The sequence below is a fragment of the Ornithodoros turicata genome, chromosome 5, assembly GCF_037126465.1.
Source record: "Ornithodoros turicata isolate Travis chromosome 5, ASM3712646v1, whole genome shotgun sequence".
NCBI classification, from domain to species: domain Eukaryota; kingdom Metazoa; phylum Arthropoda; class Arachnida; order Ixodida; family Argasidae; genus Ornithodoros; species Ornithodoros turicata.
The window spans coordinates 75,879,084-75,903,479 of record NC_088205.1 but is presented as its reverse complement, the minus strand read 5'-3'; the positions used below and the strand labels follow the sequence as shown (position 1 = coordinate 75,903,479).

At 47.6% G+C, this 24,396-nt stretch overlaps 3 protein-coding genes across 4 annotated transcripts; 2 read left to right on the top strand and 1 right to left on the bottom strand.

Annotated features, from left to right (window-relative positions):
* Positions 1–566: 566 nt before the first annotated feature.
* LOC135396207 (uncharacterized) lies at positions 567–7,546 on the top strand. Of its 2 annotated transcripts, none has more exons than XM_064627233.1 (7): positions 567–993; positions 1,209–1,324; positions 1,862–2,029; positions 2,155–2,286; positions 2,346–2,436; positions 2,581–6,170; positions 6,283–7,546. In XM_064627233.1, exons 1-7 carry the CDS (start codon positions 821–823, stop codon positions 7,503–7,505), a joined length of 5,493 nt encoding a protein of 1,830 aa, XP_064483303.1. In that variant the 5' UTR covers positions 567–820; the 3' UTR covers positions 7,506–7,546. The 2 variants fall into 2 exon arrangements, with proteins under 2 accessions (XP_064483303.1, XP_064483302.1); XM_064627232.1 differs by having other exon boundaries at positions 2,340–2,436.
* Positions 7,547–17,768: 10,222 nt separating this feature from the next.
* On the bottom strand, positions 17,769–19,175 carry LOC135395943 (uncharacterized). The gene is made up of 5 exons (XM_064627028.1): positions 19,160–19,175; positions 18,568–18,780; positions 18,303–18,434; positions 18,144–18,249; positions 17,769–18,009 (listed from the first exon to the last, which is right to left on the bottom strand). Exons 1-5 carry the CDS (start codon positions 19,173–19,175, stop codon positions 17,769–17,771), a joined length of 708 nt encoding a protein of 235 aa, XP_064483098.1.
* A 2,188-nt stretch (positions 19,176–21,363) lies between these two features.
* On the top strand, positions 21,364–24,094 carry LOC135395942 (uncharacterized). The gene is made up of 7 exons (XM_064627027.1): positions 21,364–21,448; positions 21,673–21,811; positions 22,026–22,141; positions 22,677–22,844; positions 22,969–23,100; positions 23,154–23,250; positions 23,395–24,094. Exons 1-7 carry the CDS (start codon positions 21,364–21,366, stop codon positions 24,092–24,094), a joined length of 1,437 nt encoding a protein of 478 aa, XP_064483097.1.
* Positions 24,095–24,396: the final 302 nt, after the last annotated feature.

The following is a 24,396-nucleotide window of genomic DNA, read 5'->3' as shown; positions in this document are numbered from 1 at the left end:
ACCGTTCAGGGACCCAATATGCCTGAGAAGGAGGGATAACGATTGAGCCCAAGGATCAGAGGCCCAGGATTGCGTTCGAAATAATCTTGCAGCCTGAATCGAGTAGAGACACAGGCAAGAATTTCGCTACAGTCGCCTTGGTTGTTTTGCAAGATCCCCCCTGGAATTTCTGGGGTTGCCCAATACAGCTCACCTACTAATGCGCACATCCACAAACATGTATCCATATACATACCCCCCCCCCCCAAGAAAAAGGTCGATTTCACGGGCCATTACTAGTCACAGGTCTGTGAGCACTCGGGCTCCATTTGCGGGACAGATTCTTGCAGAGTAGTGCCATAACAGTCTCCCACTTGGAAGAGGACACAGCAGGCCACCAGTCAAGCGACTATTAAATAGTAAATTCAAAAGCCGGCGCAGTGTCGACCAGAAGCTTTTGTGAAATTAAACTGGAAGGTGATCCGGGTTGGGAGACATTTCGGTTCGACCTTCACGGCAGCAGCATATTATAGTCTTCTTGTCAGAAGGAATGCATGAAGAAGAAGAAGAAGAAGAAGAAGGAACTTCCTCGTGATCTCACTCCACGTAACGAACCATTTGGAAAACCCCAACGCCTGTTCAGATGTAATTCTCGTAATTCTCCTCCAGCACATTCATCACCAGGACCTCCAACCTATTTGCTCCTTTGTCCTACAATTTCATAAGTCGACTCCTTCAACTAGCAGAGTAGGCTGTGTCTTCTGGCTCTTTCCCAAATATTTCTTCCTATTTCAAGAAGAAGCAGGCAGGTTAAAGTTCAGCTCTCCAGGACCGTTTTGCTATGTACACTGTTGTTGTTGTACTTGCGCAGAAATCGGGAATGCATGTTGTGCGCGTTCTTCTGATCCTTCTCGCTTGGAGGGCAAGGCAGCAGACTGTGTCTTCGAAACCCTTACGTCGGAAGGCAGCAGATCTCGAGATGGATGCCCCGCAATTGAAGCGCCCGCCTCGCATGTGAGCTTTAAGTGGTTTTAAAGCTAGGGTACGAGTTAATGTTGTCAAAACAACGAAGCATCTGAAATTCATCCAGTGGAGCACAAGTGTGAAAGGACAGTTCACGTGACCATTTCTGAGCGAACATCTCGAACTCTTACTTGATTTACATTTAGAGTGAGGCCAAATGTCTAAATTGCAACAGAATTAACTCTGCTCTCTTTCTGTACTTTCAGTTTTAAAACTGATATTCAAGAGAGCCTCCAATGGCGAATGGAGAATTCTGCGGGGAAGCGACAGGCGAGGGAAGAAGTTCTCTTCGTCCATAAACCAACTCCTGCGCCAACTTATTGTAAGTTTTCTTAAAATAACCGCACTTTCGCAGCGAACCTTAAGAACATGTCACCGCGTACTAGCCACTTAAAAAGTGCATACTCCTGTGTAGAACATCCTCTTTTCGAACGGATCTACAGAGTGCTACTTCTCTGTGGTGGTGGGTGGTGGTGAGGTGATGTAGGGGGAAGGTGCGGTCAACCTATACTCTGGAATGGCGGCTCGTTGCACCCAGGGGAAGGACAAGAGGGGTGGAGAGTTGGTGGTACAGAAGAGGGAAGGGTGTGCTAACCCTCTTGCTCTGGGGTTTGGGTAGTACAAGAGAACTACCCACCACGGAAAACGTGCATGCATTGGGATGCGCCTTGTACCACGGTAACCACCAGGATTATTAGCGAAGTTACCCGCGATGTGACACTTCTCTCCATTTTCGAAAAGGGATGGTACATTTCGTTCACTCGGCGTTTCAGAAGGCATACCGCTATCATTGTCTGGTTACCTACACGCACAACCGCGAAAGGCCCGAAAAACGCTATTTTGTTACGTTATATTCCAGATACTGCGAAGCACAAGACAAGCAAGCGGTGCTCGGACGACTTCGACTGCATGCGAGTCTTGGGCCAGGTGTGCAACATCGAGAAGCAAGGCTCGACGGGAACCTGTCAGTGCCCGGACAGCACACCTGTTCATGTAGTGGAGCACGACCAGCCAAGATGTGTCTCTGGTAAGAAGCCTTGGACACATATTCAGTGTAGTCTCTGTTTTAGCGAAGAATATGATTTTACCGTCGCTATGCAACAGCGAGTTGAACAAAAGACGGGTAGCAAAAACAATGTCCTAATTGTCCAGCTCGCCTGATCTTTGAGGACTGCGCGGACACCGCCGAATGTGCGTTCCTCAACCCTTATGTGGAATGTGTGAACCAGATCTGCACCTGCTCGCCACCGAACGTTATGAAACGGAAGGACCTGTGCATCCCAGGTTAGACACATATCCTGTTAAGTGTTCATCTTAACTTTCTTCTTACCGCACAGCTTCAGCATCCAATACTACTTCCCAGGCGGCCAACGTGTTCGCCATACTTCTCATGAGCATCGGAGCTATCGGAGGCATTGTAGCTCTTGTGGCCAGGTAACGTTTCGGCAGATGATAGCACGTAAAGCATAACGCCTCTAGGAATATTTTTTGCATTGAGCTAGACCGTGTTGAGCTATTTTGTCTCAGGGAGGAGTAATCGACTAGCAAAGTCCGGTATACCCTCACAATTTGTTCCAGGATCATAATTGGCAAAGAAGGCCGACACCAGGATAGCGACGAAGAGCCACATGGTAGTTATCGGAGGCAACGCCACACGGATGATCCTCCGATGGTCCTGTTAAGCAAAGGAATCAAGCGCATCTTCAATGACTGCAAAGATAAGATACAAGATATGGTACTTCGAAAGCCCGTGCTCTCTCCGCAGATGCAAAGTCTAATCGAAATCCGGCCTACCAGGCCTACCAGAACCTCCCATGAGAGCACGGTTGTGGTCGACGTCCACGTGCCATACGAACCGTTGGACTTTGAGGACATAGCTTCGTTGGAATCTGACCTTCGCAGAGCAACGCGACTGCTTTCTCAAGAAACGTCTCCAACAACAGCAAATACTTCACTTAGAGCGACAACGTCACACAGGGCGAAGATTTCTGAGAAATCAGTCGAACCGTTGCAACAGACCTCCCCAGTTACCACTCCAAACATGGCGACATCTATGGATTCTCAACGGCAAGCTGGCGATGTTGTTGTGCCGCATATTGAACACGCCGAAGTGAATGCGGACCCACCATCGCCAAAGCACGGAGACGACGAGAAAAGGCGAGACTTCAACTTGAACGCGGACCTAGAACACATTATGAGGATAGTTATAGACCAGCTCTCAAACCCGCAAAGCAGCCCAGCTGGGCTCCGCAGAATCGAAGGAGACGAACGCAGAGTAGAAGTTGACGCGGGCACGTTTTCTGATACAGTCCGAGCCGTGTATTCTCGAACTCTCCTCAAGCTACGCCAGAAGCTACACACTATGGCGGCGCAGGAAGCCCCCAGCGTTGACCAAGTGTCTTTCGGAGATCCCTGTCGGTCGTCCAGCGCTATTCCAAGAAATAAAACCGTGGAGCTGCTTCCTTCTCTCGATAAAGGGTGCGGCGAAGCGAAAGGCAAAACGTACGCGGATGTGTCCACCCTATGTCGAATTCTAACTCCACACTCTGTCTCGAAGGATCCACGTAAGCGAATTCGAATAAGCGATACGTTCTCCGAACATCGGGTCGGTAGAAATTTTCCGGAGCCTCCAGTCTATGGTGTTCCTCGCTTGCAGACTCATCAAAGCACCCCTGCAACCATCGATGCTTTTCCTGTTACACAGACACCCGATCGTCTTCCAAAAAGGTGTTACCTTCTTAGAGACGAACGACAAGATAATGCGGCGACCGAATCTTTTCACTCTTGTTCCGACCCCAATCGTTTTATGAGACAACGTAAGTTCATTCCGACGACGACCCTGCCGATATCAGATTCGGCAAAACTGGTTCTGGAGCCGATTTCGAGTGATGTGGACCTTCACAATCCTCCTAGGGATAGTCTGAAGGCGTACCTTGCAGGCAAGGTTCCGACGGTAGCTACTGCTGATTGTCCCTCGGTAAACGATTCCTTGCAAAACAATGGGGAGGTTGATAGAACACAGCCAGGTGTTGGTGGATTCACAAAAATGGTACACCCAAGGGTACACTACATTGACTCTGACAATGCCTTGCAAGTCAGGGAAGAAACCTCGCTTTGCACTATACCGAAGAAACTTCTTAAGATGCCACCTAAAATCGTTTTATCCCCGATAGAAGACGAGGTCGCAGGTCTGGAAGTCGAAGAAGAAACACCACTACTGAACCTGAGAACTGTAACCAAAAAGAAAAGGAACAAGTCAATTCTTCTACCTCCTTATTCAAGAAAGAAAGCAGACTTACAAGATCGCACACAAGATAGTTCATTTTCGTTGTCACGACTGGAACTAGGGTCAGACATGCCTAATGCGTCGATGACGAGGCTTCTCAATAGGTCCCGTACGTCCATTCATGGTTGGGGTCGCAAAGCCGCGCTGCAGAAAGTGGACGCTTGTGACAGAACCCCCGTTGAAGAAAGCACTATTCTGTGCTCTTCGGGGCCTTCGAGTGAAGTGAAAGAATATGCGCATTCCTTCCATGTAACAGAAATTAGGACAGGCACTGCTGCCGCATACGTAGATCCCACCTCAAGTAGCCCACCGTCAGATATTCAATCTCCTGCCCTGTTTCTGTTAAATGCACCAAGACAAGATATGGCATGCAGCAAAGTTGAAGAGATCGTTGAGAAGAACCTCCAAACAGTCGCATCGTCCGCGATACTAAATGACGCTACACCTAAGTTGCCTCCACGTCAAAAGGCATGCGAAGAGGTCAAGTTGACAATCACCGAGAACGACATCATCCAGTGCTTAAACAGAGTCGTAGGACCAAACCGAGCCATAGCTGTAGAAGACAACAGGAAGTTCCCGGAAGCAAAAGCTACGCAGGAGGCTGTGTGCGGTTACGACTTGATGCAAGACGTGCTTTTGAACGAGGACGTCCTCAGTACCAGTGACATTTCCAAAGTTGACATTCATCCCAAAGGAAATTCCACCGCGCCTAAAGCTGATCTGGAAGCATTCAGCCAGCCACTTTCGCGCCTACGAAGAGGCGACTTGAAAAATATCCTAAAGGAAATTTTGGAAGAAGAGTACGCCCATGTTCTTCAGCTCGCAACACATGGGGTGCAGTCGATCCAGAGCACAACGGCTCCTCCGGTGCCTTTCGAACACGAAAACTTGCCAGCGCTCACCCATGAGCCATTGACAAAGACGAGTAGGGAAAACTCTGGTACTTCGACAGGAAAAACACTTATTGCTCCAGAATCACCATCAACGAACTCTGTTAAACCAGAGTGTGAATTTACAACTGCGCGGTCGAGCGGTGAAGCTAACACAGCGGATGGATTCGACCTGCAGCCGTCATCAGGAACTCGGAAAACTTCTTCATTTTCGAAAGACTCACCTGGACAAACGACGACCACGGCTACGACAGCTGACAACACGGTTACGCAAGAGACATCGTCTATATCAACGAGAAGGTTCTACACGGAATTAAGCTTCCCAGAGGTCGGCATAGACTCGATGCCTATTCATGGAGCTGATGGTGACGGCCCTGGGAGTGAGACTTCGTCGTCAGAGGATACCACCACGGTTGCAATTGCGACGACTGAGACGACGGAAGATAGTTTGGATCAAGGCGGTCATGTTCACTTGGAAGAGAAAGAAATGACGAAGTTCTTATCTCAAGTTACTGTCGTTAATTCATCAGAATCTAATATAGGGTCTAACGATTGCAGAAAAACTCGTCGTTCTGTTGATACCCGATTTCCATTTAGCCCGAGAAAGCGACGACCATCTGAAGATCATCGAGATCAAGACACTAAAACGATGAGCTGGGTCCCTCCGATTCCTAAATTGCTCCTAAAAGAATACAGGAAAAATGTTCTCAAGAACGCAGCAGGAGTACAACAGATGACACCCGAAGTGACACCCTCTCAACACCACACGCGCGAAGGCGCGATTGGAAATATCGTACCTGTGGAGGAAACGACGTCTTCTCCTCCTGACGGCAACACCGCGAGATCGGTTGAGCCACTTCGTGAAGGATATCGTGACGCCGAGAGCACATATGCAAACTACACCAGCACGGGAGTTGCAGTCGTGAGATTCTCGCCCGCATCTGGCAGCAAAACTGATGACTCGAGAGAAGGTGGACAAAGAGACCGGAAAAGTACGCAACTGGTACATGCTAGAAAATAGAGATATTAGCTACAATTACTGTTTTAGCTTAAATAGCGTGCAATTTTGATATGGTACTTTAGTAACATGACAAACCCATACAGGTGGCACCATCAACGCAAAACGAACAAGGCCGAAATCTGCGTCGTTCCACGGCATCCTTCCGTCCGACAGATTAGGCAGCGTTGACGGTGAACGTGCTCTTGTCCCTCGTTCCAAGTCATATACAGAATACTGGCTGAAGACTGTTTCTCTCTACAAAGAAGTCTCAACCTGCCAAATCTCACCTTCAACGGATTCTTCGGGTGACATTATGGAAACCGAATCCATGGCTCATGTGCTGCATGGCTTGCACGACACAAGACAGGGAGCAACGTTGGAGGAGATCGACCTCGAAAACTTCATCCGCGAAAACCAGATGAATCCACTTCTGAAGACCTTCTTGTACATGCATAATACTGCGTACCAGACATCTGTAACGCGGGATACACCCAAATCAACCACGTACGTGAGCTACGACTTACAAGGTACTCCCATTTCTTCCAATTTCCCGCAACCATATGAACCGAACGAGATTATACCGAAGACAGACTCCCCTACTTCACTAGAAATTAAGCAACCAAATATCGAAACTGACAGGAAGAAATCATCCAGTTTGCAGCCCAGCGCAGACTACCGCATTATTCCCGCTCCTCCAATGTGCGACAGTACGTCGGAGGCAACAGTCATTCTCGAGTGCGACCGGGGCAGGCGCTTTTATGATGCCGAACGTCAGAGTGAAATATTCTCACCCAACACTGCAACCACCATCGCAGAGCAAGCCAGTTTCGAAGACAGCTCTAGCAGCGGTCCTCCAAAATCGCTCAAGAAAACGCTGCGAAAGACGGCGCCGTACCGTACGCCGTTCCCTCTGTGCAGCAGTTCGCGGTCGAGCGCCGTGGCTCCGATCAGTCTGAGAATGTTGAGACGTACGAACTCGACGGAATACATGACGTCGTCTATGACGCAAGGTCGTAGCCGAATAGGGCATTCCGTCGAAGAGGAAAAACCGTTGAAGAAGTGCGTGAGCGCCCTTTCGTACCTTGAGAAAAACCGTCTTTGGAAACCGGATTCCTTGCCCTTTCAGCAGTGGCTGAACGCGGCCAGGAGGGCGTCGTTAAGGCCTGGCGATGGAGGGACTGTCCTGGATGAGTCGGGACGCCCGTCTTCGCAAGATATGATAACGTCGAGCGAGTCGTCAGAGGAGGAAGAGATGCATAGCTTGGCGTCTACTACGATGCAGAGTTATACGAACGAAGAAGGTACGGAAGACGAAGAAATATTTTGAAGTGTTATATATATTATTATAATAAACCAACGGATAGTGGTTTGAAACGGTTGTCAATATAGAAACACACCCTTGACGCCGATGTTCAAGAGCTAGTATCTCGCGAAGTATATATAGAACAATAATATATATTTCCCCGAACACCGTGACACCAAAGCCTCAGAGTCATACGGACTGACATCGTGTGTAGCTAAGGAACGGTACAAACAATACAGTACAATACAAATTAACAGGCCTACAAATTACAGGCAGGTTTAACAATCCTTAGAGCCTACGGTACTACTTCTACGGTAGTTTAACTATAACTACTAACTACTTCGTGATGGAGTAGTTTAACTAGTAGTTCAACTACTTTTCAGGGGAGTAGTTAAAACTACTTCTTTAACTACTGCAATGTAGTTTAACTACACCTATAACTACTTAACGTTGTCCATCAACACCAATCCCTTGTAGTGTTCTTGGACTCCTAAATATGAATCACAAGCAATGATATGCTTTGGCTGAAGCTACTGCTACGATCGTCAAATACAAAGCTTGCGGCGGGATTCTTTCTGTGCCTACGCGATAGACTGAGTTGCATAATTATTTCACAGCAAATGAGGCTTCACTGGACAACGGTGTTGCGGATTTAAATCCGGGGATTTGATTTAAATCCATCAAAGGGCTCGTGGATTTGATTTGGGATTTGGTTTACGGGGAAAATATGGCGACGATTTGGATTTGGATTGAATCACATTTTTGACAGATTATTTGAATTTTGATTGAATCACGTGTTTTTTGTTTTGTTTTGTTTTCGACGGAATTCGACGTGTATTTGGTCAAGCTCCTGAAGGGAAATGGTTGGATTTTGACTGCTGCGAAATTTAACGTTGACGGGCGGGCAGATTATTTGTCAGTCGTATCTGAGGCCGTCTCTGTAATTACGTTTTTACAAGACATTTGGCTGAATTGCATTTCACATATGTTTACACATGATGCAATGCAACTCTTAATGAGGAGAAGGTCTAAAAAATGTTTGTATTTGAGATGGCTTGCCTTGCATCCCGCCATCTCGGTTCCCAATGTCCCGCTAAAAGTTCTGTTTCGTTTAAAAAGAAATGCCACAATTTTTTGATTGCGTGAAGCAGTCTACGGACACTGTTTGTAGACTTCTTCAAGTTTAAGAGGTGGTTTGTCTGTCAGACAGACCACCTCTAAGGCCTATAACCCTCTTCCCTTCCGAGCACTAAAGGTACGTCATGCAGTACTCTCACACATAATCACATGGGCAGTTCGATGTCTAATTCTCAACGGTATCACAGCGTTCTATAATTTCTTAGAAATGGAACGCATTGGAGAAAGCGCACCACTGGTCCACTGAGCTCAGACAATGTACGTACGAGAAAAGGACTACCATACACGTATTTTGTCTGTTTTATTAGTTCTGAACTGCGACTGATGTCGCGTTCTGGTGTCCTTGAGATTGCTAAAATAAGTTCCGAAATGTCCACATGAGAACCAGTCGTATGAGGTCATTGTGTCCAGGAACAGGAATGTGAATGTTGGTTGCCCTTTTTCATAGAGGCTTGCTTATGGTCAACTTGGTGCCACCGCAGAACTCACCGCAAAAACGAATGACGAAATCCTCTCTTTAAGCGAGTGTACAGTAAAGGATGATGTTGTTTCCCCTCTCTACTATTGGATGTCCACAGTGGCCCGCTACCCGCTGCTTTCGGAAGTAGCGAAACATTTATTTGCAGTCCCTGCAAGTTCTGGAGCAGTTGTACGAGTGCTCTCTGCAGCCAGCATGATCAAGACCGCGAAAAGAAACAGGCTGCACCAAGCTACATTGGAGCAGCTGGTCTTTCTAAACAAGAACTTGAAAGAATAAGACTGCTTACGCGTGTTGGGCGGATGTACTACTGAGTTTGTTATAACACAACTGCGGTGTGCAGCACGCAGCCGTCACATTTAACACAACATAATTCCCGGCAGTTGGCTTTATCATATGTTCCGAGTAAGCGTATTTGACAAATATATTTGCAAACGTATTTGCAAAAACGTATTTGCAAACGTATTTGCAAATAAATGTTTCGCTACTTCCGAAAGCAGCGGGTAGCGGGCCACTGCGATCATCCAATAGTAGAGAGGGGAAACAACATCATCCTTTACTGTACACTCGCTTAAAGAGAGGATTTCGTCATTCGTTTTTGCGGTGAGTTCTGCGGTGGCACCAAGTTGACCATAAGCAAGCCTCTATGAAAAAGGGCAACCAACATTCACATTCCTGTTCCTGGACACAATGACCTCATACGACTGGTTCTCATGTGGACATTTCGGAACTTATTTTAGCAATCTCAAGGACACCAGAACGCGACATCAGTCGCAGTTCAGAACTAATAAAACAGACAAAATACGTGTATGGTAGTCCTTTTCTCGTACGTACATTGTCTGAGCTCAGTGGACCAGTGGTGCGCTTTCTCCAATGCGTTCCATTTCTAAGAAATTATAGAACGCTGTGATACCGTTGAGAATTAGACATCGAACTGCCCATGTGATTATGTGTGAGAGTACTGCATGACGTACCTTTAGTGCTCGGAAGGGAAGAGGGTTATAGGCCTTAGAGGTGGTCTGTCTGACAGACAAACCACCTCTTAAACTTGAAGAAGTCTACAAACAGTGTCCGTAGACTGCTTCACGCAATCAAAAAATTGTGGCATTTCTTTTTAAACGAAACAGAACTTTTAGCGGGACATTGGGAACCGAGATGGCGGGATGCAAGGCAAGCCATCTCAAATACAAACATTTTTTAGACCTTCTCCTCATTAAGAGTTGCATTGCATCATGTGTAAACATATGTGAAATGCAATTCAGCCAAATGTCTTGTAAAAACGTAATTACAGAGACGGCCTCAGATACGACTGACAAATAATCTGCCCGCCCGTCAACGTTAAATTTCGCAGCAGTCAAAATCCAACCATTTCCCTTCAGGAGCTTGACCAAATACACGTCGAATTCCGTCGAAAACAAAACAAAACAAAAAAACACTTGATTCAATCAAAATTCAAATAATCTGTCAAAAATGTGATTCAATCCAAATCCAAATCGTCGCCATACTTTTCCCGTAAACCAAATCCCAAATCAAATCCACGAGCCCTTTGATGGATTTAAATCAAATCCCCGGATTTAAATCCGCAACACCGTTGTCCAGTGAAGCCTCATTTGCTGTGAAATAATTATGCAACTCAGTTTATCGCGTAGGCACAGAAAGAATCCCGCCGCAAGCTTTGTATTTGACGATCGTAGCAGTAGCTTCAGCCAAAGTATATCATTGCTTGTGATTCATATTTAGGAGTCCAAGAACACTACAAGGGATTGGTGTTGATGGACAACGTTAAGTAGTTATAGGTGTAGTTAAACTACATTGCAGTAGTTAAAAAAGTAGTTTTAACTACTCCCCTGAAAAGTAGTTGAACTACTAGTTAAACTACTTCATCACGAAGTAGTTAGTAGTTATAGTTAAACTACTGTAGAAGTAGTTAGTGGGCATCACTGGACTGACAACACTATCTGGCAGTGCGTTCCATTCCGATATAAAGCGTAGAAAAACAAAAACAAAAAGGATACTTGAAAGCATCTATTCTGCTGAGAGAGCTGAGAGGATGGCGGCTAGCTGGTGAAGGTTCATAGAGATGGGAAACCTTATCTGTGTGTCTTATCTTTTATCGTCTTTTAGAGTTCTCAAGCTCGAGGACTATGGATCTATTCCTTCAGATGTCTTGAATTAGTATTACGGAGAATCTGTTGTTGCAATGATTGAGTATACAAGTCTACGTTACTTTTTACACCATGATTTGCATGTGATTGCATGTTTTGCATACATGTGAGCATAGCAAGCGTAGTCGATTCACCCTCCTTTTTATTTGCAAAGTATTTGCGTGCATCTTCCACTTTCTTCTTCCACTTTCGGAAACTTCAAGGACGTCCATCGCACCTCGCTACACAGATTGTGTATTATTGTAGCACATAAAATCGATCCAAGCGCGTGCTACTTTGTCCTCGGTACCAGGTGTATACACCACCGTGTCGTCACAGTGTCGTTTCATCGCGTTCACCGAGACGCTTTCCCCAGTCGTCGAACTTGTCATTCCTCCTTGTCAGTTCCACCTCTCAGTTACCTCAGTTACCTCTTCAGTTCCAAGACGGTGCCTTAAGCTTCCTTCCTTGGCATTAAAGCGATGCCATTTGTTGTGTGCACAGATGGCACCGAACAGCAGGTCTGGTCTCATTTGACCAGGAGGAGGCTTTTGATGCGGTGCGGTTGCATATACAGTCCAAAATCGTCCTTAAAGCGAATCGTCCATATTACCGAATACCAAGGAAATAACAAAAAATTCAGAAGGTTTCTTGAAAAATATTCTCGAATTAGTGCCTGCTTGAAGGACCGTGGCTTGGCGTTGCTGAAGTCGTCGACGCCAGAGCCTGACAACTTGCCTTGACAACTGCACCGCCTCTGTTCTCGTAAGCTACAACTCCTTGCACCAGGATGAGTCGTCATACAGCACCATGACGTCATACAGCATTTTCCAGGCTCTTCACGCCCGCAAATAACTCCCTTTCCTCTTATAGTTCTTGTGGACGGTTGCGAAGGAGGGGGCATAGGTCCCTAAACGCAACGGAACGTCTTACTTTCAAAAATTCTCCTGTAGAACGTGGGGAGAGGCTTACCCTCCACACTGACTACATAGACTACCATAGATTATGATCTGTACCGTGCTGGACCGTCCATTGTCCGAAAAGCGAGTTTTCATATTAACGGTCCTCTAAAAAATCGTGCATAATTCGAGTTGTCCATATTACGGGGCCCATATTAACGAGGACAGGCTGTACCCAGTAGTGCAGGCCGTTAGTTTTATTCCCGTGGTAGTGGGATAAATCACCACCACCTAGAAGAGAAGGCCTCTCCAATATCCCCTCGCCTTCGCCATATACGTCAGCCTACTCGCATGGTTTCTCTCCAATGAAGCGCGTGTAGTCTTCTTCGCCGGGACACATCTTTCGTGGGATTGGCCGACGCCTATCCGAGTAGGATGACATTACGCTGCGGAGCGCTACGGAGCTGCGCTGAGCTTCTGTCCACGTGGTGTTGGATTTTATACCCCGGACTTTCGGCTTGCATTGAAGTGAAAGGGGGGGGGGCACTTCTCAGTGGCACAAGTACACCACAGGCACGGTTCCCTGGTTCCAACCTAACTCCAGATGCTAGTTGTTCTACGTGCAGATGTGCTAGTTCTATGCGGCAAATTAGTGAACGCACTATTCATGTGAACAAAAGTTATGAGTTGATGCCTGGAGAGCGTCAATGGTGACGTTAACGAGAAGTTGTGACCGGTTACACTGATATGTGGTTCAGTATATCGTGGACGCATTTTAGTGCGCGTCAGGGTAATCAAGGAAAATACTATTGTTCTATACATGTTGCTATTTCGCGAGGTCCAAACTCTCTTACATCGGCGTCAACGGTATGCTTCCCATATTGATCCAATCAATTCAATTCAATCCACTATACATTGGTTTATTATAACGATGAACACTTCAAGCTATTTCTTCGCCTTCCGTACCAGCTTCGTCCATAGTCTGCATCGTAGTAGACGCCAAGCTATGCATCTCGTCCTCCTCAGACGACTCGCTCGACATTATCATATATTGCGAAGACGGGCGTCCTCGACGCATCCAGGACAGACCCTCCATCGCCAGGCCTTAACGACGCCCTCCTGGCCGCGTTCAGCCACCGCTGAAAGGGCAACGAGTCCGGTTTCCAAAGACGGTTTTTCTCAAGGTACGAAAGGGCGCTCACGCACTTCTTCAACGGTTTCTCCTCTTCGACGGAATTCCCTATTCGGCTACGACCTTGTGTCATAGACGGCGTCATGTATTCCGTCGAGTTCGTACGTCTCAACATTCTGAGACTGATCGGAGCCACGGCGCTCGACCGCGAACTGCTGCAGAGAGGGAACGGCGTACGGTACGGCGCCGTTTTTCGCAGCGTTTTTCGCAGCGTTTTCTTGAGCGATTTTGGAGGACCGCTGCTAGAGCTGTCTTCGAAACTGGCTTGCTCTGCGATGGTGGTTGCACCGTTGGGTGAGAAGACCTCACTTGGACGTTCCGTATTATAAAAGCGCCTGCCCCGGTCGCAGTCGACAATGATTGTTGCCTCCGACGTACTTTCGCACTGTGGAAGAGCTGGAATAATGCGGTAGTCTGCGCTGGACTGCAAACTGGATGATTTCTTCCTGTCGGTTTCGATATTTGGTGGCTTAATTTGTAGTGAAGTCGGCTAGTCCGTCTTCGGGATCATCTCGTCCGGTTCATATGGTTGCGGGACATTAGAAGAAATGGGCGTACCTTGTAAGTCGTAACTCACGTACGTGGTTGATTTGGGTGTATCCCGCGTTACAGATGTCTGGTACGCAGTTTTATGCATGTACAAGAAGGTCTTCAGAAGTGGATTCATCTGGTTTTCGCGGATGAAGTTTTCGAGGTCGATCTCCTCCAACGTCGTTCCCTGTCTTGTGTCGTCCAAGCCATGCAGCACATGAGCCATGGATTCGGTTTCCATAACGTCGCCCGAAGGATCCGTTGAAGGTGAGATTTGGCAGGATGAGACTTCCTTGTAGAGGGAAACAGTCCTAAGCCAATATTCTGTATACGACTTGGAACGCGGGACGAAAGCACGTTCACCATCAACGCTGCCTAGTCTGTCGGATGGAAGGATGCCGTGGAATGACGCAGATTTCGGCCTCGTTCGTTTTCCGTTGGTGAAGCCACCTGTATAGGTTTCTCATATTACTGAAGTCAAATATCAGAGCTGCAAGCTATTTAAGCTAAAGCAGTGTAACTGTAGCTAATATCTCTCTTTTTCGAGCATGTAGCTATTACGTACTTTTCCGGTCTCTTTGTCCACCTTCTCTCGAGTCATCGGTTTTGCTGCCTGACACGGTCGAAAATCTCACGACTGCAACTCCCGTGGTGGTGTAGTTTGCACATATGCTCTCGGTGTCACTGTATTCTTCTCGAAATGGCTCAGTCCATCTGGCGGTGTTGCCGTCGGGAGGAGAAGACGTCGTTTCCTCCAGAGGTACGATATTTCCAATCGCGCCTTCGCGCGTGTGGTGTTGAGAGGGTGTCACTTCGGGTGTCATCTGTTGTACTCCTGCTGCGTTCTTGAGAACATTTTTCCTGTATTCTTTTAGGAGCAATTTGGGAATCGGAGGGACCCAGCTCATTGTTTTAGTGTCTTGATCTCTATGTTTTTCAGGTGGTCGTCGCCTTCTCGGGCTAAATGGGAATCGCGTATCAACAGAACGACGAGGTTTTTCGCAATCGTTAGACACTATATTAGATTCTGATGAATTAACGACAGTAACTTGAGATAAGAACTTCGTCCATTTCTTTCTCTTCCAAGTGAACATCACCGTCTTCATCCAAGCTAGCTTCCGTCGTCTGAGTCGTCGTCATTGCAGCAGTGGTGGTATCCTCTGACGACGAAGTCTCACTCCCGGGGGCGTCACCATCAGCTCCATGAATGTCCACGTCTGGGAAGCTTAATTCCGTGTAAAACCTTCTGGTAGATGTCGACGATGTTTCTTGCGTAACTGTGTCGTCAGCTGTCGTAGCCGTGGTCGTCGTTTGTCCAGGTGAATCTTTCGAAGATGAAGAAGTTTGCCGAGTTCCTGATGACGGCTGCAGGTCGAATCCATCCGCTGTGTTAGCTTCACCGCTCGACCGCGCAGTTTGTAAATTCATACTCTCGTTTAACCGAGTTCGTTGATGGTGATTCTGGAGCAATAAGCTTGTTGCGTGTCGAAGTACCAGAGCTTTCCCTATTCACCTTTTCCAATGGCTCATGGGTGAGCGCTGGCATATTTTTTGTGTTCGAAGGCACCGGAGGAGCCGTTGTGCTTCTGGATCGACGGCAACCCATGTGTTGCGAGCTGAAGAACAGGGGCGTACTCTTCTTCCAAAATTTCCTTTAGGATATTTTTCAAGTCGCCTCTTCGTAGGCGTGAAAGTGGCTGACTTAATGCTTCCAGATCAGCTTTAGGCGCGGTGGAGTTTCCTTTGGGATTAATATCAACTTTGGAAACGTCACTGGTACTGAGGACGTCCTCGTTCAAAAGCACGTCTTGCATCAAGTCGTAACCGCACACAGCCTCCTGCGTAGCTTTTGCTTCGGGAACTTCCTGTTGTCTTCTACAGCTATGGACTCGATTTGGTCCTACGACTCTGTTAAGCACTGATGATGTCATTCTCGGTGATTGTCAACTTGACCTCTTCGCATGGCTTTGGAGGTGGAGATAACCTAGCTGTAGTGTCATTTAGTATCGCGGACGATGCGACTGTTTGGAGGTTCTTCTCACGATCTCTTCAACTTTGCTGCATGCCATATCTTGTCTTGGGTGTATTTAACAGAAAGAGCGCAGGACATTGAATATCTGAAGGGGGGCTACTTGAGGTGGGATCTACGTATGCGGCAGCAGTGCCTGTCCTAATCACTTTTTCGTGGTAGGATTGCGCATATCTTTCACTTCGCTCGAAGGCCCCGAAGAGCACAGAATAATGCTTTCTTCAACGGGCGTTCTGTCACAATCGTCCACTTTCTGCAGCACGTCTTTGCAACCCCAACCATGAAGGTACGTACAGGACCTATTGAGAAGCCCTGGACGTCGACGGATTAGGCATGTATGACCCTAGTTCCAGTCGTGACAACGAAATGAACTATCTTGTGTGTGATATTGTAAACCTCCTCTCTTTCTTGAATAAGGGGGTAGAAGAACTGACTTGTTCCTTTTCTTCTTAGGTATGCTTTCCAGGTTAAGTAGTGGCGTTTCTTCTTCGGCTTGCAGACCTACGACCTCGTCTTTTATCGGGGATAAAACGATTTTAGGTGGCTTCTTAAGAAGCTTCTTTGGTATACTGCAGAGCGAGGTTTCTTCTCTGACTTGCAAGGCATTGTCAGAGTCAATGTAGTGTACCCCTGGGTGTACCATTTTTGTGAATCCACCAACACCTGACTGTGTTCTATCAACCTCCCCATTGTTTTGCAAGGAATCATTTATCCAGGGACAATCGTGCAGTAGCTACCGTCGGAGCCTTGCCTGCAAGGTACGCCTTCAGACTATCCCTAGGGCGATTGTGAAGGTCCACATCACTCGAAATCGGCTCAGAACCACTTTTGCCGAATCGGATATTCGGCAGGGTCGTCGTCGAATGAACTTACGTTGTCTCATAAAACGATTGGGGTCGGAACAAGAGTGAAATGACCTCGGTCGTCGCATTATCTTGTCGTTCGTCTCTAAGAAGGTAACACCTTTTTGGAAGACGATCGGGGTGTCTGTGTAACAGAAAAAGGCATCGATGGTTTGCAGGGGGTGCTTTGATGAGTCTGCAAGCGAGGAACACCATAGACTGGAGGCTCCGGAAAATTTCTACCGACCCGATGTTCGGAGACCGTATCGCTTATTCGAATTCGCTTACGTGGATCGTTCGAGACAGAGTGTGGAGTTAGAATTCGACATAGGGTGGACACATCGCGTACGTTTTGCCTTTTCGCGTCGCCGCACCCATTATCGAGAGAAGGAAGCAGCTCTACGGTTTTATTTCTTGGAATAGCGCTGGACGTCCGACAGGAATCTCCGAAAGACACTTCGTCAACGCTGGGGCTTCCTGCGCCGCCATAGTGTGTAGCTTCTTGCGTAGCTTGAGCCAGAGTTCGAGAAAACACGGCTCGGACTGTATCAGAAAACTTGCCCTCGTCAACTTCTACTCTGCATTCGTCTCCTTCGATTCTGCGGAGCCCAGCTGGCTGCTTTGCGGGTTTGAGAGCTGGTCTATAACTATCTGCATAATGTGTTTCTAGGTCCCGTGTTCAAGTTGAAATCTCGCCTTTTTTCGTCGTCTCCGTGCTTTGGCGATGGTGGGTCCGCATTCACTTCGGCGTGTTCAATATGCGCATACAAGGACATCGTCAGCTGCTTTGAGAATCCAGAGATGTCGCCATATTTGTAGTGGTAACAGGGGGAGGTCTGTTGCAACGGCTCGACTGACTTCTTAGTAATCTTCGACCTGTGTGATGGTTTGGCCGCTCCAATGAAGTATTTGCTGTTGTTGGAGACCCTTCTTGGAAAGCTGTCGCGTTGCTCTGCGAAGGTGAGATTCCAACGAAGCCATGTCCTCAAGTCCAACGGTTCGTATGGCACGTGGACATCGACCACAACCGTGCTCTCATGGGAGGTTCTGGTAGGCCTGGTAGGCCGGATTTTGATTAGACTTTGCATCTGCGGAGAGAGCAACGGGCTTTCGAAGTACCATATCTTGTATCTTATCTTTGCAGTCATTGAAAATGCGCTTGATGCCTTTGCTTAACAGGACCATCGGAGGATCATCCGCGTGATGTCGCCATCGATAACGACCATGTGGTCCTTCGTCGCTATCTTGGTGTCGGCCTTCTCTGACAATTATGATCCTGGAACAAATTGTGAGGGTATACCGACTTTGCCACTCGATTACTCTTCCTTGAGACCGCATAACACGGTCTAGCTGAATGTAATGAACGATATCCCTAGAGGCTTTATGTGATGTGCTCTACCGAGACGTTACCTGGCTACAAGAGCTGCAAAGCCTGCGATAGCTCCGATGCTCATGAGAAGCATGGCAAACACGTTGGCCGTCTGGATGCCGTTGGCCGTAGTATTGGATGCTGAATCTGTGCGGTAAGAAGAAAGTTAAGATCACCACTTAACAGGATGTGTGTCTAACCTGGGATGCACAGGTCCTTCCTTTTCATAACGTTCGGTGGCGAGCAGGTGCAGATCTGGTTCACACATTCCACATAAGGGTTGAGGAACGCACATTCGGCGGTGTCCGCGCAGTCTTCAAAGATCAGGCGAGCTGGACAATTAGGACATTGTTTTTACTACCCGTCTTTGTTCAACTCGCTGTTGCATAGCGACGGTAAAATCATACTCTTCGCTAAAACAGAGCTGGACTCCACTACACTGAATATGTGTCCAACGCATCTTACCAGAGACACATCTTGGCTGGTCGTGCTCCACTACACGAACAGGTGTGCTGTCGGGGCACTGACAGGTTCCTGTCGAGCCTTGCTTCTCGATGTTGCACACTTGGCCCAAGACTTGCACGCAGTCGAAGTCGTCCGAGCACCGCTTGCCTGTCTTGTGCTTCGCAGTATCTGGAATATAACGTAGCACAATTGAGTTCTTCGGGGCTTTCGCCGCTGTGTGTGTAAGTAACCAGTAGCGGTATCTCTACTGAAACGCCGAGTGAACGAAATACACCCTGATCTCTGACGTGTGCGTCGCAACGGGGTATTCGCCCTCTCTTTTCGAAAGTGGGAGAAGGAGGTAACTTCGCCAATAATCCTGTTGGCTACCGTGGTACAGGGCGCATCCCAATGAAGCCTACTGAGGGATGCTCGCATGTTTTCTGTGGCGGGTAGTTCTCTTGGACTACCCAAATCCCAGAGCAATAAGGTTAGGCACCGCTCTCTCTCCTGTACCACCATCATCTCTCCCACCCCTCTTGCAGGGTGCAACGAGCCGCCACTCCAGAGTAGGCTGACCGCAGCTTCCCCTTACATCACCTCACCCACCCACCACAGAGAAGTAGCATTCTGTAGAGCGTTTGATACGAGGTTCTACACACGAGTATGCATTTTTTAAGTGGCCAGTAAGCGGTGACATGTTCTTAAGTTGACGTTAACATTGCCTTGAGTTTGGCCTGCTCCTGCTATGTTCTTAAGATTTCTCCGAAGGTGCGTAAGGTTATTTTAAGAAAACTTGCAATAAGTTGGCGCAGGAGATGGTTCGTGGATGAAAGAACTTCTTCCCTCGCCTGTCGCTTCCCCGTAGAGTTCTCCATTTGCCATTGGAGGGTTTCTTGAATATCAGTTTTGAAACTGAAATTGGAGAATGAGAGCAGAGTTAATCTTGTTGCCATCTAGTCATTTGGCCTCACTCTAAGCCTAATTCAAGCAAGAATTCGAGATGCTCGTCCTAAAGTGGTCACGTCAACTGTGATGCTTTCAACCTTTAGGTGCTTCGTTTAGTACATCGTTCTTTTGTCAACATTAACTCGTACCCTAGCTTTAAAACCGCTTTAAGCTCACATGTGAGGCGGGCGCTTCAATTGCGGGCATCCATCTCAAGATCTGGTGACTTTCGACGTGTGGGTTTTGAAGACACAGTCTGCTGCCTCACCCTCCAAGCGAGAAGGACCAGAAGAACGCGCACAACATGCATTCCCGCTTTCTGCGCGAGTACAACAACAGCAGTGTACATAGCAAAACGGTCCTTGAGAGGTGAACTTAACCTGCCTGGTTCGTCTTGAAAGAGGAAGAAATATTTTGGAAGGAGTCAGAAGACGCAGCCTACTCTGCTAGTGGAAGGAGTCCACTTATGAAATTGAATGTAGAAGGAAGAAATAGCTTGGAGGTCCTGGTGATGAATGTGCTGGAATAGAATTACCTAAACACCCGCTGCGGTTTTCTGAATGGTTCGTTCGGTGGAGTGAGATCACGAGGAAGTTTCTTCCTCTTCTTCTTCTTCTACACGCATTCCTTCTGACAAGAAGACTATATGCTGCTGCCATGTAGGTCGAACCGAAAAGTCTCCAGCCCTGATCACCTTCCAGTTTAATTTCACAAAAGCTTCTGGTTGACAGTGCGGCAGCTTTTGACTTTGGTATTTAATAGTTCTTAGGCTGATGGCCTCCTGTGTCCTCTTCCAAGCGGGAAACTGTTGTGACACTAGTCTGCAAGAATCCGTCCCGCAAATGGGGCCTGAATGCTCACAGACTTGTGTCTAGTAATGTCCCCTGAAATCAGCCTCGGGGGGGGGGGGGGGGGGGGGTTCGAATAATACATGTTTGTGGTGTGTGCATTGGAGCTCTATTTGACAACTTCAGAAATTCAGGGTGGATGTTGCAAAACAACCAAGGTGGGTGTCGGAAAATCCCTGCAGTACCACTACTCGGTACACCATATGAAATTATTTCGAACGCAATCCTGCTGAGAATTGCTCTAGTCCTTAATTGTTATCCCTCCTTCTCAGGCATGTGCAGTCCCTGAACGGTCCCTCAAGCTTATTCCTTGACATTAAGCAATCTTTTAACGCAACAGTTACAAAAAAACGGCAACTTTTGTCCGTTTTGATCAGAACAAGACTTTTGGTATGGTACACCACGAGCGCATGTACGAGTGTGAAAATTGCTGTTTTGGTACCTGCTGCGCCCAATAAATGGCATCACGTAATGACAAGGAATGAAGCTTGAGGGACCGTTCAGGGACCCCATATGCCTGAGAAGGAGGGACACGATTAAGCCCAAGGACCAGAGGCCCAGGATTGCGTTCGAAATAATCTTGTAGCCTGAATCGAGTAGAGACACAGGCAAGGATTTCGCTACAGCCGCCTTGGTTGTTTTGCAAATCCCCCCTGGAATTTCTGAGGTTGCCCAATACAGCTCACCTATGCGCACATCCACAAACATGTATCCATATACATACCCCCCCCCCCCCCGTCAAGAAAAAGGTCGATTTCAGGGCCATTACTAGTCACAGGTCTGTGAGCACTCAGGCCCATTTGCGGGACAGATTCTTGCAGAGTAGTGCCATAACAGTCTCCCACTTGGAAGAGGACACAGCAGGCCACCAGTCAAGCGACTATTAAATAGTAAATTCAAAAGCCGGCGCAGTGTCGACCAGAAGCTTTTGTGAAATTAAACTGGAAGGTGATCCGGGTTGGGAGACATTTCGGTTCGACCTTCACGGCAACAGCATATTATAGTCTTCTTGTCAGAAGGAATGCATGAAGAAGTAAAGAAGAAGGAACTTCCTCGTGATCTCACTCCATGTAACGAACCATTTGAAAACCCCAACGCCTGTTCAGGTAATTCTCGTAATTCTCTCCAGCACATTCATCACCAGGACCTCCAACCTATTTGCTCCTCCTCATTCAATTTCATAAGTCGACTCCTTCCACTAGCAGAGTAGGCTGTGTCTTCTGCCTCTTTCCCAAATATTTCTTCCTATTTCAAGAAGAAGCAGGCAGGTTCAAGTTCACCACTCCAGGACCGTTTTGCTATGTACACTGTTGTTGTTGTACTTGCGCAGAAATCGGGAATGCATGTGCGCGTTCTTCTGATCCTTCTCGCTTGGAGGCAAGGCAGCAGACTGTGTCTTCGAAACCCTTACGTCGGAAGGCAGCAGATCTCGAGATGGATGCCCCGCAATTGAAGCGCCCGCCTCACATGTGAGCTTTAAGTGGTTTTAAAGCTAGGGTACGAGTTAATGTTGTCAAAACAACGAAGCATCTGAAAGTCATCCAGTGGAGCACAAGTGTGAAAGGACAGTTCACGTGACCATTTCTTTGCGAACATCTCGAACCTTACTTGAATTACATTTAGAGTGAGGCCAAATGTCTAAATTGCAACAGAATTAACTCTGCTCACTTTCTGTACTTTCAGTTTTAAAACTGATATTCAAGAGAGCCTCCAATGGCGAATGGAGAACTCTGCGGGGAAGCGACAGGCGAGGGAAGAAGTTCTCTTCGTCCATAAACCAACTCCTGCGCCAACTTATTGTAAGTTTTCTTAAAATAACCGCACTTTCGCAGCCAACCTTAAGAGCATGTCACCGTGTACTAGCTACTTAAAAAGTGCATACTCGTGTGTAGAACATGCTCTTTTCGAACGGATCTACAGAGTGCTACTTCTCTGTGGTGGTGGGTGGTGGTAGGTGATGTAGGAGGAAGGTGCGGTCACCGTATACTCTGGAATGGCGGCTTGTTGCACCAGGGGAAGGACAAGAGGGGTGGAGAGATGGTGGTACAGAAGAGGAAAGGGTGCGCTAACCCTCTTGCTCTGGGGTTTGGGTAGTACAAGAGAACTACCCACCACGGAAAACTTGCAAGCATTGGGATGCGCCTTGTACCACGGTAACCACCAGGATTATTAGCGAAGTTACCCGCGATGTGACACTTCTCTCCATTTTCGAAAAGAGACGGTACATTTCGTTCACTCGGCGTTTCAGAAGACACACCGCTATCATTGTCTGGTTACCTACACACACAGCCGCGAAAGGCCCGAAAAACGCTATTTTGTTACGTTATATTCCAGATACTGCGAAGCACAAGACAAGCAAGCGGTGCTCGGACGACTTCGACTGCATGCGAGTCTTGGGCCAGGTGTGCAACATCGAGAAGCAAGGCTCGACGGGAACCTGTCAGTGCCCCGACAGCACACCTGTTCATGTAGTGGAGCACGACCAGCCAAGATGTGTCTCTGGTAAGAAGCCTTGGACACATATTCAGTGTAGTCTCTGTTTTAGCGAAGAGTATGATTTTACCGTCGCTATGCAACAGCGAGTTGAACAAAGACGGGTAGTAAAAACAATGTCCTAATTGTCCAGCTCGCCTGATCTTTGAAGACTGCGCGGACACCGCCGAATGTGCGTTCCTCAACCCTTATGTGGAATGTGTGAACCAGATCTGCACCTGCTCGCCACCGAACGTTATGAAAAGGAAGGACCTGTGCATCCCAGGTTAGACACATATCCTGTTAAGTGCTCGTCTTAACTTTCTTCTTACCGCACAGCTTCAGCATCCAATACTACTTCCCCGGCGGCCAACGTGTTCGCCATACTTCTCATGAGCATCGGAGCTATCGGAGGCATTGTAGCTCTTGTGGCCAGGTAACGTTTCGGCAGATCATAGCGCGTAAAGCATAACGCCTCTAGGAATATTGTTTACATTCAACTAGACCGTGTTGAGCTATTTGGTCTCAGGGAGGAGTAATCGACTAGCAAAGTCCGGTATACCTTCACAATTTGTTCCAGGATCATAATTGGCAAAGAAGGTCGACACCAAGATAGCGACGAAGAGCCACATGGTAGTTATCGGAGGCAACGCCACACGGATGATCCTCCGATGGTCCTGTTAAGCAAAGGCATCAAGCGCATTTTCAATGACTGCAAAGATAAGATACAAGATATGGTACTTCGAAAGCCCGTGCTCTCTCCGCAGATGCAAAGTCTAATCGAAATCCGGCCTACCAGGCCTACCAGAACCTCCCATGAGAGCACGGTTGTGGTCGACGTCCACGTGCCATACGAACCGTTGGACTTTGAGGACATAGCTTCGTTGGAATCTGACCTTCGCAGAGCAACGCGACTGCTTTCTCAAGAAACGTCTCCAACAACAGCAAATACTTCACTTAGAGTGACAACGTCACACAGGGCGAAGATTTCTGAGAAATCAGTCGAACCATTGCAACAGACCTCCCCAGTTACCACTCCAAACATGGCGACATCTATGGATTCTCAACAGCAAGCTGGCGATGTTGTTGTGCCGCATATTGAACACGCCGAAGTGAATGCGGACCACCAATCGCAAAGCACGGAGACGTCGAGAAAAAGGCGAGATTTCAACTTGAACACGGACCTAGAACACCTTATGAGAATAGTTATAGACCAGCTCTCAAACCCGCAAAGCAGCCAGCTGGGTCCGCAGAATCGAAGGGAGACGAATGCAGAGTAGAAGTTGACGCGGGCACGTTTTCTGATACAGTCCGAGCCGTGTATTCTCGAACTCTCCTCAAGCTACGCAGAAGCTACACACTCTGGCGGCGCAGGAAGCCCCCAGCATTGACCAAGTGTCTTTCGGAGATTCCTCTCAGTCGTCCAGCGCTATTCAAGAAATAAAAACCGTGGAGCTGCTTCCTTCTCTCGATAAAGGGTGGCGGCGAAGCAAAAGGCAAAACGTACGCGGATGTGTCCCCCTATGTCGAATTCTAACTCCACACTCTGTCTCGAAGGATCCACGTAAGCGAATTCGAATAA

What these genes read in the sequence shown, in the direction of transcription:
- LOC135396207 (XM_064627232.1), top strand. Translation starts at nt 821, where the DNA reads ATGTACACTGTTGTTGTTGTACTTGCGCAGAAATCGGGAATGCATGTT. An exon ending in TTGAAGCGCCCGCCTCGCAT is followed by an intron (nt 994 to 1,208) that starts GTGAGCTTTAAG and finishes CTGTACTTTCAG; the next exon opens with TTTTAAAACTGATATTCAAG. An exon ending in AACTCCTGCGCCAACTTATT is followed by an intron (nt 1,325 to 1,861) that starts GTAAGTTTTCTT and finishes GTTATATTCCAG; the next exon opens with ATACTGCGAAGCACAAGACA.
- LOC135395943 (XM_064627028.1), bottom strand. An exon ending in GAAGGACCTGTGCATCCCAG is followed by an intron (nt 18,250 to 18,302) that starts GTTAGACACACA and finishes CTTACCGCACAG; the next exon opens with ATTCAGCATCCAATACTACG. An exon ending in TTTGCAGCTCTTGTAGCCAG is followed by an intron (nt 18,010 to 18,143) that starts GTAACGTCTCGG and finishes AATTTGTTCCAG; the next exon opens with GATCATAATTGTCAGAGAAG.
- LOC135395942 (XM_064627027.1), top strand. Translation starts at nt 21,364, where the DNA reads ATGCATGAAGAAGTAAAGAAGAAGGAACTTCCTCGTGATCTCACTCCA. An exon ending in TTGAAGCGCCCGCCTCACAT is followed by an intron (nt 21,812 to 22,025) that starts GTGAGCTTTAAG and finishes CTGTACTTTCAG; the next exon opens with TTTTAAAACTGATATTCAAG. An exon ending in CCAGCCAAGATGTGTCTCTG is followed by an intron (nt 22,845 to 22,968) that starts GTAAGAAGCCTT and finishes CTAATTGTCCAG; the next exon opens with CTCGCCTGATCTTTGAAGAC.